Here is a 14202-nt window from a genome sequence, read left to right on the forward strand (position 1 = left end):
TAGGTGTTTCTTCCAAGTCTGAAACTAGGTGGCCATCTTCTTCATTGCCCAATCTCTAACTCGCTCCTTCAATTCATCACCATCTATTATATCATCATAACCATCTGTTTGGAGCATGAAATGTACCAAGACATCTTTCCAAATTAATGCCTTGTCACGATCAGAGACAAAACTAATATGAGGAGCATTGGTCTTCTTCTTCCATTCACGGGTACTAATTGGGAGCCGGTCCTGTACAAGGTAACCACAGTGGTGCACAAATTTCATTTTATTCGGCCCCCCCTGGTTCTCCTATTTCCACATTGAACTCTGAGATGATGAAGCGGCCCTCCAATGGCTTTTTGGGACCTCGAACATTTTTACTCTTCGTTGTAGTTGTTGATGTCGATCCAGAGGGCTACAAAACATAAACATTATTTTTAATGTCATGAGCACACATAAGACATATGATAATATATATAGCTAATAATAAAAAATATATACTTGGCCAATATGTTGTTGCTCATTTTGTTCAAGAGCTAAGTACTAACTCCCGTCATCTACATCCTCTTGCACGTTATTTTTAGCACCATCGTCACCGGCAACTTGAGTGCCAGTGTTGATCAAATTCATCATCAACTCCTCCTCATCCATGTTTCTCGGGTCAGCCATCTAGCTTCAAAAAAGAAAACAAATATATAGTACGTCAAATCTTTGCTTACATGCGTAAAATCTACGAACAATATGCATTATTAAATCTTGCCCCTCGGTCACGGACGCAATTCGCCACACTAGGGTGAACTACGTCGGTACTAGGGCGAATTAGGGCTATACATAAACGGCCAAGGGCGAATTGCGTCGGTGACTAGGGTGAACCACGTCGGTGACATCAACAGCGTGGTTCGCCCTGGTGTGATTGTTTAGCATTAACAATAACAATAATACGAATGTTGATCAACTAGGCCATGAGAGAGGGCGGTGAGACAAGAGTGGTGGTGCTCCACTCCGCCGTATATATGTCTGTACACATGGGTGAACGAGGGCGGTGGTGCTCCGCCATATACATAGAAACGCATGGGCGAACGAGGGCAGCGGTGCTCCGCGACGTATATATACATGCATATGAATACAAATGACGTATATATATGTGTCGGCGCGGTGGCCGGTGTGCTGACGATGACGACGTGAGGCGGGCCGGCATGCTAACGACGACGATGACGTGAGGCGGGCCGGGGCGGTGTCGGTGCGTGATGTTGTGATCCTATGTACCATGTGAACCATGTAGTCATTCATCATATGAGAAAATTCTATGCTGATAATGTAAGTATAAGTCATTATGAAATGTAAGTATATGTGTCTTATTGCTAATATAACCATTACTATTTCCAAAATGATAAGAATTTATTTTCTTCTTCTACAGGCGATCTCTGATGCTATAATATAAAGTTTGAAGATAGTCTTCCCGGAAAAAATATGTAATGCTCATATTACTTTAGCAACATTAATATATTATATCTGTATATTCAAAGTTCACAAATGAAGAAACGTTGAAGTTTTCCTTCATTGTCTGTAGCCATGCATGCAAGTCCAACCATGCTTACATCATCACATGTGATATTTTTTATAAACTAAAAAACACTTAGTTTACAAACTGGGTATCCAAATTGAGTTCCTATTTGACCATTATATATCCTACAACAAATCCTTCAAAAAAAAGACCCTACATGAATATATTTGGATAAAATTTTGTTAACAAACATTGATCTATGAATATAGAAAAAATTCTTCTATTGAGCAAAGGTAGTGTTCTAGATTCATGAAACAATGTTCAGTTTCCGGCCACCGTCTGAGAATGTACAAAGAGATCGACGAACATATCACCTCGAGCTCGGTAGTGGAGGGTGCACGGGTGCGGTGGAGGGCCTCGGGCGGGGAGGAGGGCGCGGTGGAGGGCCACGGGCGCGTGTGGAGGAGGGCCACGGGCGCACGCGGAGGAGGGCCACGAGCGCGCGCGGAGGAGGCCGCACGAGGAAGAAGACGGCGTCGGTGTCACAGAAGGCGAACGGACGGCGGCGCGAGGAAGAAGCTAGAGGGTGGCGGTGTTCGACGAGGAAGAAGAGAGCGGATCGATCTGCGCCAGGCGCTGGAGGTTATATACCAGGGAGATTTACTCCCGGTGCCAGCCACCAGCCAGGAGTAAAGGTCCTTTACTCCCGGTGCGTCTTACCAACCGGGAGTAAAGGTCTTTTTACTCCCGGTGCGTGTTACCAACCGGGAGTAAAGGTATACCTTTACTCCCGGTTGGTAACACGCACCGGGAGTAAAGAGTTTTTTTTGGCGGGCCACGAAACTACAGCCCACCTTTACTCCTGGATGGGCTTCCCACCCGGGAGTAAAGGTGGCCTGCAGTTTCGTTTCCCGCCTGTTTTGAGCAGACTTTTTAATAGAAATATGGATTTTCTTGTTAAATACATAGTAAATTAAATAAAAGGCATAAAATTATTTTGTTAAAAATATGGATTTTCTTTTTCTTTATTGCACATAGGAAAAATCTATAACCTAACTTTTTTTATTTTTTGTTACAATTATAAAATATAATGTAACTAATATTTATTATTTCGTTAATGCAAAAATGTAGTGTTTAATTAAAATTATTAAAACTATTGGTTTTGGACAGGAAATTTGTTTTCACATCATTTTAACATTAAAATTTTAATTTTTCATCACTCAGTATCCTAATTTACCTTTTTGAGAGAGAAATCCCACCAAATGAAACATTGATTTAATTTGAAACATGACATAATAAACATCTGAATTCACAATTATTACATAATATCTCAAACACACACTACATTAAATCACTATATCATCAAGTGGGCACAGTAGTGAATTTCTTCTTTACGTATGTCCCTTGGTTATGATCGCTTCGTAACCATGGAGTGTCCTCATCATTTACTAAGATGCTAGGGTCTTTGTTCACTTTGAAGGGCGGAATTCGGTCATCCTTTTCATAATCTTCTGACATGTCCGACTTGTCCTCAATTCCCACGATGACTCTTTTCCCTGAAAGAACTATATGGCGCTTTGGCTCTTTGGTTGAGTCATTATCGTTTTTCCCTCTTTTTGGTTTGGTAGACATATCATTGACATAGAACACCTGATTCACATCCTTGGCAAGGACGAATGGTTCATTTTTGTACCCAATATTACTAAGGTCTACTGTTGTCATTCCATACTCGTTGTCTACTGTTACCCCGCCTCTGGTCACCTTGACCCATTGGCACTTGAACAATGGGATCTTCAAAGTAGGTGCATATTCTAATTCTCATATTTCATCTATGCGTCCATAATATGTCTACTTATTCCCATTCGGGTCTGTGGCATCTATGCGGACACCACTATTTTGGTTGGTACTCCTTTTATCTTGGGCTACTGTGTAGAATATGTTCCCATTTATCTCGTACCCTTTGTATGTGACGATATGCCATGATGGTTGCATAGCCAATAAATACAGTTGCTCATGGATGCTCTCATCACCTTGACATTTTTTTCGCAACCAACCGCCGAAAGTTTCCATGTGCTTACGCGTAATCCAAGCTTCAGTCTTCCCTAGAAACTCGGATTGTAAGAGATCCTTGTGTGTCTCAATATACGGATCTACCAAAGAGGAGTTCTATAGAACTATGTAGTGCGCTTTATTGAAATAATCATCATCCGTACCAATATATGTTTTCCTCCCTAGTGTCCCCTTTCCGCTTAGTCTCCCCTCATGTCTTGATTCAGGAACACCAATCGAGTCAAGGTCAGGAATAAAGTCAACACAAAACTCAATGACCTCTTCTGTTCCATAGCCCTTGGCGATGCTTCCTTCTAGGCGAGCACGGTTGTGAACATATTTCTTCAGGACTCCCATGAATCTCTCTAAGGGGAACATGTTGTGTAGGAACACAGGACCGAGAGTGAAAATCTCCTTAACTAGGTGAACTAGGAGGTGTGTCATAATATCAAAGAAGGAAGGAGGGAACACCAACTCAAAGCTGACGAGACAATGAACCACATCATTCTGTAGTTTAGCTAGATCAGTTGGATCAATTGCCTTCTGAGAAATTGCATTGAGGAATGCACATAGCTTCACGGTGGCTAGACGTATATTTGGAGGTAGAATTCCTCTTAATGCAACTGGAAGTAATTGCATCATGAGAACGTGACAGTCATGGGACTTTAAGTTACAGAATTTCTTCTCTGGCACATTTATAATACCATTTATATTCGAGGAGAATCCAGATGGTACATTGATGTTGTTTAAGCATTCAAACATGATTTCCTTCTCTTTGCTTAGAGTGTAGCTAGCAGGACGTAAGTAATGGCGTCCATCATCTGTCTTCTCTGGATGCAGGTTGTCTCTTTCTCTCAAACAACACAGGTCCTGTCGTGCTTCAAATGTGTCCTTAGGCTTTCTATACACACCCATAAAGCCTAGCAGGTTCACACAAAGATTCTTCGTCAGGTGCATCACGTCGATCGAGCTGCGGACCTCTAGGACTTGCCAATAGGGTAGGTCCCAAAATATGGACTTCTTCTTCCACATGGGTGCATGACCGTTAGCGTCTTTCGGAACAGGTTGGCTTCCATGTCCTTTTCCAAAGACGACTTTCACATCATTGACCATATCGAGTACATCCTCACTGGTTCGGTTGCGAGGCTTGGTCAGGTGGTCTGCCTTCCCTTTAAAATGCTTGCCTTTCTTTCTTACAGGGTGATTTGCAGGAAGAAATCGATGATGGCCAAGGTACACGACCTTTCGACATTTTTTCAAGAATACACCTCTAATATCACCGAAGCAGTGTGTGCATGCATTATATCCCTTGTTTGACTGTCCTAAAAGATTACTTAGAGTAGGCCAATCATTGATTGTTACGAACAACAATGCTCGCAGATCAAAGTGTTCCTGTTTGTACTCATCCCACACACGTACACCTTCTTTTTTCCACAAAATGAGAAGTTCGTCAATAAGTGGTCTCAGGTACACATCGATGCCATTGCCAGGTTGCTTCGGGCCTTGGATGAGCACAGGCATCATAATGAACTTCCGCTTCATGCATAACCAAGGAGGAATGTTGTAGATACTTAGAGTAACAGGCCAAGTGCTATGACTACTATTCTGCTCTCCAAAAGGATTGATACCATCTGTACTTAAAGCAAACCTTAAGTTTCTTGCGTCATTTGCAAACTCCAGGAATTCTCTGTCGATTGCTCTCCACTAGGACCCATCAGCAGGGTGTCTCAACATATTGTCTACCTTACGGTCTTCTTTGTGCCATTGCAACAATTTTGCATGTTCTTTGTTTCTGAACAGACGTTTCAAGCGTGGTATTATAGGAGCATACCACATAACCTTGGCAGGGATTTTCTTACACGGACGTTCGCCCTCAACATCACCAGGGTCATCTCGCCTGATCTTATACCGCGACGCATGGCATACCGGGCATGCATCCAATTTCTCGTACTCTTTGCCACGGTACAGGATGCAGTCATTAGGACATGCATGTATCTTCTCTATTTCTAGCCCCATAGGATAGACAACTTATTTTGCTTCGTGGGTAGTGGCGGGCAATTCATTGTACTTCGGAAGCATCTTCTTTTGGATTTTTAGTAACTCTCCAAATCCCTTGTCAGATACACCATTCTTTGCCTTCCATTGCAGCAATTCTAGTGTGGTTCCCAACTTTTTCTGCCCTGCATCACAAGTTGGGTACAACAATTTCTTGTGATCTTCTAGCATCCGCTCGAACTTGATCTTCTCCTTTTCACTTTCACATTCTCTTTGTGCATCATGAATGACCTGAGAAAGATCATCAGCCGGCTCATCTTCTGTGGCTACCTCTTCTTTAGCTTCTCCCATTGCAGTATCATTGAAGCACGCACCATCATGAATAATATCATTGTCGTCTCATTGTTCTTCTTCACCTTCTTCCATTACAACACCGGTTTCTCCGTGCTTTGTCCAACAAATATAGTTTGGCATGAAACCCGACTTGAACAAGTGTGAATGAAGAGTCCTTGAGCAAGGATATTCCATCGTATTCTTACATATGGCACATGGGCAACACATGAAACCATCGCGTTTGTTTGCCTCGGCCGCACATAACAAAGAATGTATGCCATCAATGAACTCTTGGGAGCGGCGATCAGCATTATACATCCAATGACGGCTCATCTGCATTACATGACATAAATATCATATTAAAACCTAGATCATAATTAATTATTTATACAACATGTGTGCCACCACAAAAGATACAAATTTATGAAAGCATCGCTACAATGTAGACAATCCCAACTACCACTAAAAGAACTAAAGCTAAAATACATTTCAGGAGCACAAGGATTTCGCGACCAATCTCAACTAAAACAGACAGATCCCCCGATTGTGCAACATCTTTGGGCTTCTTCGGCTGGATCACTGCCTCATTAGCCGCTGTATCTGCCTGTTGTGCAAGATATTTTTGCACGAGTTCAACATACTCTTCCTCCCAGTAGAAGCCTGAACATCGTCCACTGCCATCCCACTGAAATTAAAATAAAAAATTAGAACTTTAATCACAACCATCATGAAAATAGGTATAAACTAACCATAATCATTAAATACGATAAAATAACTCACATTGCGATCCGGACACTTGTAGAAGATACGATCCTTGTTGGGACCCTCCTTCTTCACTCGGTACTCTATCACAATCTTCGTCTCATCACGACACTTGCCGCATGGAATGAGAGGGAGGCCCGACCTAAGTCGCTTTGGAAACCCATGAGAGGCCGAGGACCCAGAAGCAGTTGCCATCTACTCTCTATACTCATTTTTTAATACACTATAAATTTCTCCTTTTATAAACAAATAAAATTAAGAAACTATAAAATTATCTAGATCTCTATACTCATTTTTAATACATTATAGCTCAAAAACATGTTTTAATAAATAACCATCCGTACTAGTTGACCTTGCTTACGTGATCATCTCGGCGAGCATTTCTCCACCGGACGGCACCGTACTTGGTCAAGGAAGAGCTCCGATTCTACGAGGAAGGGAACACGGTCTTCCACGACCGTTGTCGCTCTCCCTCGTAGAATCAAAGCTCCTCCTTGATATCCGTTACCGCTCGGCAGAGAACATGATCGCCGAGATAAACACGGTCCGCAAGTTCAACTAATACTAATTTTCTATAATTTTCTAACTATTTTCTAAGTTTATATTTATATATACTACGTTTAGGTACGGTGATTGACAGACTACTGCGACGATATCGGGACATGTGAATAAATAACCATCCGTACTAGTTGACCTTGCTTACGTGATTATCTCGGCAAGCATTTCTCCACTGGACGGCACCGTACTTGGTCAAGGAAGAGCTCCGATTCTACGAGGAAGGGAACACGGTCTTCCACGACCGTTGTCGCTCTCCCTCGTAGAATCAAAGCTCCTCCTTGACGTCCGTTACCGCTCGGCAGAGAACATGCTCGCCGAGCTGAACACGGTCCACAAGTTCAACTAGTACGGATTTGCTATAATTTTCTAACTATTTTCTAAGTTTATATTTATATATACTTTAACCTTCTTTCATGTAAATATGCAAGCTTGAAGTGATTTTGAGCTCAAATTGCTTATAAATGAAAAAAACCACAATAAAGAACCATAAATATATATAGTGAACAAAATGGCATAAGAAAATGGTGAAAAATGAGAGTATGAGATTGGTAACCTTTACAACTGAAGAATCGACGGAGGAATCAAAGAAATCGACAGAGGAATCGAAGAATGGATGGGGGAACAATGGAGGGAGGGAGAAAGCAAGAACACTAGTGCAGTGAGCTTCAAAATGTGCTGAGCTCGGGCTCGGGGAGGAAGAAGGAGACGGCCGATATATAAAGGGAGAATATTTAGTCCCGGTTGGTGGATCCAACCAGGACTAAAGGTAACTTTCCAACCCCGGGCGCAGCCACGGCCCGGGAGTAGACTTTTACTCCCGGTTGGATCCACCAACCGGGACTAAATGTTCCCCTTTAGTCCTGGTTGGTGGCTCCAAGCAGGACTAAAGGTCCCTGCCACCTCTGTCTGGCGCAGTAGCCGTTGGGCAGAGACCTTTAGTCCCGGTTAGAGCCACCAACCGGGACTAAAGGTATTTCTAGTCCCGGGGGCAAAAAATTCCGGGACTAGAGTCCATTTTGGCCGAGGATCAAAGGTCTGTTCTCTACTAGTGCAATCCATTCATCGGCCAACGAACCCTGACTAGAGCGGCCCGTGTACATCCACTCACGGTCATACATCCTCTAACATATCATCAAGTAATATAGAAATCAATTGCATCTATAGGTTCCTATACTGTCTAATAGGTGAAGATAGGTCCTAATCCCACCCGAGGATGTGTAGATGAGGTTAGTTTCCATGCTCTACTCCTATCCGAGATAGAATTTCGGCAGCACCTCCCCGCTGTTCTCCAAATACACGTCCTGGCAGGGAGATTGTGTATCCGGAGAACAACAAGGAGATGCTGCTGAAACTCTATCTTGGATCTGAATAGAGCATGTAAACTAACTCCATCTACACATCCTCGGGCTGTCCAAAAAACGTGGACAATTCGAAACAGATACGGTTATAGATATGCAAATATCTGCATATTTTCAACCGTATCTCTTTCGAACGGGAGATGCCTAGCTAGGTTACGTGATATACGAACATGATATAAAAAGAGGGGTGTAGGATGCCTCACCTTGCTATCCTGCAAAGTGATGAGTCGAGGACGGTGGGGAATAATCCTTGCAATAGCCTCTCCTGCAACAAATGAACATAATAGTGTCAATTGTAAATTTCGGCAGCACCTCCCCTGCACGGTGAGGTAACCAAAATCTGTAACAAACCAACGGCACGATGGCCGACAACCACATACACATCAAACCAATGGCAAGATGGCCGACAACCTCATACACATCAAACCAATGGCACGATGGCCAACAACCACATACACATGCTACGATGATCACAATAGGAGCTTGTTCTTAACTTCAAGACGTTGCAACAAGAAAATGCATCTTCATGATGGAACTGATCAATTACACTGAACTAAGTTGATAACTAAGCTGACTGGTACTATAGTGCTGTTTTTATTGTTGTATATGACTGAATGAATGACTGAACGGACATACATATATAATGCTCTTAAATTTACAGTTAATTATCACATAATCGAGTCTCATTAAAACGCATGGCTGGCAGTTCTGCATCAAAGAAAATACTACTGCTGATCTACTTATCTGCATCAAATCTTGTACTGCAACCCATGTTCATATAGTAGCGCACATAGTCACATACTGATACTTATAGTTTGACATTTCATCTCTATAGCACAAAAAACCACAGGAAATTAGACCACGCTGACCTGAAGCCAAAGTCCTGAAAGCGTGGATGGTCGGTCTGTGCACTTGTCAAATTTTCTGCTGTTAGTGATGCTGAACAGCAGCTTCAGCACTTGCCAGATTGAGCTGCTACAAATCCACCAAAAAGAATTGAATGAAGAGCAGTCAACAGCAGCAAACACAAGTGTAGAGGATGATTGTGACTCCCTTCCTGCTTTGGATCTGGCCGTGCGGAGGGAGACAGGGGGAGCTGGCTATGACGGTAGTGCAGAGGAACAGAGGAATCCGGAGGGGGTTGAGGTGTGGGTGCAGAGCACCCCGGAGGGGGTAGGGGCACCGTCCGTGGGGATGGGGGAGGGGGCTGAGGTCAGTGATGGGGGCGGAGGGAGGGGCGAGCTGAGTTTACCAACTGTGCTGACCTGGAGACGACGTCTTGGGAAGCTTTGAGGTCGCCGGCGCGGATAGTCGAGCTGTGGTCGCCGGCCGAGCTGCGGTCACCGCCGGGAGGAGCCGGGCTGAGGTCGCCAGCAGCTGCTGAGCACGTGGAGGAGGCTATCATTGAGGGCGGCCGGAGGCTGGCCAAGGGCGGCAGGCAGTCTGCAGGGGGTGGCTCGCTCGCAGGGACCGGCGGCGGCGACGCGTTTTTTCTCCGATTCGATGAAACAGCGTGCGGCGCGCGCGAGGTCGGGAGAGGGCACCGGGCGCCAGCCAATGGGGGGTGCCGGCCGCCGGGCGCGCGTAGGGCCGGAGGGGACGGCAGTGGTCGCGGGGCATGGCGTCGGGCTTCCGGGGCGGGTAGCGGCGTCGGGCTTCCGCAGCGACGGGCTTCCATGGCGGCGTTGGGCTTCCCCGGCGACGTCGGGCTTCTGTGGCAGTGGTGGCGGCGGGCTTCCATGGCGTCATGGTGTGGGCGGGCAGCGCGGGGGGCTAGTGTGGTCGGGCGGCGGGGCCGGCCAGCGGTGTGGGCGGGCGTGGGACTAGCGGGGGGCCAGGCGACAGTGTGGGCGGGCACGTGCAGGATTGGGGTGTGTGTGTGGCTGTGTGTTAAGTTTGAGTGTGGTTACGAGGGAGGTTTGCCGAGTGTCCGCGATCTAGCACTCGGCAAACCCCCGTTTTGTTTTTTTTAATTTTCAATACCTAAACTATGTATGTGTGGGGCCGTTAAAGATGTTTGCCGAGTGTCTCAGATTTGACACTCAGCAAACCCATCTTCGCCGAGTGTCAGATTAGGGGCACTCGACAAGCCCACTTTTTCATTTGATTTTTCGACCAATATTATTCCATTATAATATACCAAATCTTAACATGGAGTACCACATGTTGTAGGTGGAGAGTAGAAAAAGTTTCAAGGCCAGAAGTGAAAAAAGTTATTATTTCATGCAGTTTGCCGCTCAAATTCAATGTATATCAATTAAAATTCTATAATTGCACTTAACAAATTAAGATTATCGAACGGATCCAAAAAATTACCAAAATTACACAAGAATCAATATATGTTGTCTATTGCCTATACACAAAGTTTTGAAGTCAAACCCCAATTCAACCGTCACTTTGACCTCAAATCTTACCGAATCCTTCTCAACGCTACGATTCTTCTTTGGAGATGCTTCGGTTTGTAAGCGTCGTACATGACAAATTATGTGAAACCTTCTTAATTTTTTACCACAGCCTTCACGTGTGATATCATGAGATTTGACTTCATTTGCTTTTTTTAGAATTTAAAAATCATTCGGCCACACGTACGTGGTCGTGTTTCCTGAACAAAATGTTCAAAATTTCTTTTCTTTTTCTGGGTAAGGCCTCAAAATAGACTCAATAACATGAATATCATTTTCCACTCATTTTATTCCATTATTTGAATCACTTGCAGTTCAAATTTGACTTATACCAAAAAATTTCTTGAAATGCAATAAATTAATTAAATATAGCAAACAGATTGAGAAATATACCAAATTTTAACATGTAGTACCACATGTTGTATGTGGAGAGTAGAAAAAGTTTGGAGGGCAGAAGAGAAAAAAAGTTTTGGATTTCCGAGTTCCTATAAAAAATACTCGGCAAACTTATAAGTTTGCCGAGTGCTGGGGAAAAACACTCGGCAAGGTAGCACTTTTGGTAACGGCCGGCACGCCGTCAGACAGCCGTCGCACGTGCCGGTCACATGATAGTATTTTGCCGAGTGTGAATTCATTGCCGAGTGTCGTCTTGTTGTTTGCCGAATGTAGACACTCGGCAAATCGGGTGTTTTACCGAGTGCAATATTTATGCCAAGTGTGTTCTTTACTACACTCGGCAAATTAGTTCTTTCCCGAGTGTCTGATAGAATGCACTTGGCAAACCAAGAAACACTCGGCATATTTACTGTTTCCGGTAGTGATAGCAAGGAATGAAGTCCTGAAAAATGTTCCTTTCTATTACGAGCTTCATTTGAGAAAAGTACCCATCACGTTTGGTCTGACTTAATTGTACACTAGTGGCAAAACATTGTGTAATCTCTAATAGCCGTTGTCCATGATTTGGCCAGACTAAGATTTTAATAAAAGTTAAAAAATTGTAAAGTTCTGTTACAATTAGTCAAATTGTGTGCACATATACTATACCTCATATTAAAGAGCGAAGTGATTCCACGTGTCTTTTTTACTTTTCAAAGTGTCCTCGTGTCTCTTCTGATTCGTATTTGACTCGGACTTATGACCCGGAGTCTAATTCCAATACATATTGAAATAGACGATGCAACCGTTACATAACCGAGTCACAAGTCATGCATTCAGGTGACCGCACGCAACAAGGTGTATATTCCGCTGGAACGTACAGACACATTTACCAATGTAGCATACAAAGATGATTTCAATGGATTGTCACGACATTTTTTTATTATGATTTCAACATGGTCTTCATAAGGAAAACATGGTATGCAAGGTGAAACTTTGATAAACCATTAGAAAACTATTTGAAATTAAATAGAGGTAGTTAAATATTTAAAAATATTTTTTGTGAACCTTGTAGCGTCTATTTTCTAATATCATAAATATTATGATTATCTTTATAAGTCAACCTAGATTTATCCTAAGTCAAACTACCTATTACTATAATATACATACGTTGAATGGAAAGCATTATATATAATTTAAATATTTTTATAATGAATCTAATAATGTGTCAATCTTATGCTGTCATTCTATGCAAAAATTTAGATATACTGTGATGTCAGGACTTAAAATGGTTAGAGTTTAGAAGTTTAGAACAAATAGTAGTCAAAGTTTGTAAATATATTTTTTCAGTCATAATACAACAATTATAGTAGAGTAACTATCTATACTCCATTAAAGGATAATTGATTCCCTGCTGGTTCCGCTTATCGTGTGAGAACATGAATTTGAGTGTTGACATGCATGTCAAGCAGGAGGCTTTAATTTATTACTCCTACCCGTTGATATTACTGGGAAATGGAGTTGACCGCTGGTCATTTCCAAGAAGCTTTCAACCAAGTGTTGACAGAGAGACACGAAGGAAGCCGATGTAGAGAGATTTCAATGTTGGATGATCGATCCAAGCGAAGTGCCATTGAACAGAGACGCTGGCACATCAAGTCATCTGGACACAACAACAAACCACATCGATCCTGCCCCTGCAATTCTGCCTGCATGCACTGATCAACAAAGCACTGCACACACAAGCAGCAAGCAAGTGAGAAGTCAACTGCTCCATCAATCTGTGCTCTGTAGTCTGTAGCTTACATGCAGGACTCCGCAATTACTCCAACGATTTACCGCATGCATGGCGTCGACTCGCCAAGCTCTTTTTTTTTTTTTTCAATTCTCTCGCAACAACCAACCATCCATCCATTTCACTGGATGCTAAGGCTGCTCGCTGTACTGCACTCTGTACTCTCTCAGCTCCCTTTATATTTGACCACCGCCCCTCTCCACCAAGCGCATCCACCTCGGCCTCCATCCCTAGCGCTCTCGCCCCAAAGCACGCCGCAGAGACACCACCACCATCCTTCCCCCCCTCTCTCTCTCTACCCCATCCCTCCTCTCTCTCTCCTCAAATACCCCTGCTTCCATGGAACCCAACAACAATCAGCCCGAGGCCACGGCCGAGGCAGCTGCTGCAGGCAGCGGCCCCGGCGGAGAAGGGCGGAAGGGCAAGGCTCCCAAGGGCGGGCCCGAGAACGGCAAGTTCCGGTACCGCGGCGTGCGGCAGCGGAGCTGGGGCAAGTGGGTGGCGGAGATCCGCGAGCCGCGGAAGCGCTCCCGCAAGTGGCTCGGCACCTTCGCCACCGCCGAGGACGCCGCGCGCGCCTACGACCGCGCCGCGCTCCTCCTCTACGGCCCCCGCGCGCACCTCAACCTCACCTCCCCACCGCCGCCTACGCTCGCCGCGCTGCGCTCGCACCCGCACTCCTCCGCGACGTCGTCGTCTGCCCCGCCAGCGCTCCGCCCGATCCTGCCGCGCCCACCGCTGCACCAGCTCTCCAACGGCGGTGCTCCTGCACCGGATTTCCACCACCACCAGTTCCAGTGCCACCACCTCTTGCCGCAGCCGGAGCCGGCACCGCCGCTATACTACGCCAACACGGCCACGGTGACCACCACGGTGCCGACACGGGTGTCGGTTCCGCAGGAGCCGGCCGTCGCGCCCGCAGTAGGTTCCTCGACGTCACTAGTGGAGCCGCAGACGGGTACGCCGGAGGAGGCGCCCGGGGAGGCTGCTAGGTGGGACTACCACGGCGACGAGGAGGAGGACTACGCGGCGGCGCTGCTGTGGGACGAGCCAGAGCCCTTCTTCTGGTTTGATGTCCTCCTCAAGTGA

The 14202-nt window shown here is 44.9% G+C and overlaps 1 protein-coding gene across 1 annotated transcript; it reads left to right on the plus strand.

Moving 5' to 3' along the window:
- Positions 1–13452: 13452 nt before the first annotated feature.
- On the plus strand, positions 13453–14202 carry LOC136511541 (ethylene-responsive transcription factor ABI4-like). Its single transcript, XM_066505584.1, has one exon. The coding sequence runs from the start codon at positions 13453–13455 to the stop codon at positions 14200–14202; it is 750 nt and encodes a 249-aa protein (XP_066361681.1).

This window comes from Miscanthus floridulus, chromosome 16, assembly GCF_019320115.1.
Source record: "Miscanthus floridulus cultivar M001 chromosome 16, ASM1932011v1, whole genome shotgun sequence".
NCBI classification, from domain to species: Eukaryota; Viridiplantae; Streptophyta; class Magnoliopsida; order Poales; family Poaceae; genus Miscanthus; species Miscanthus floridulus.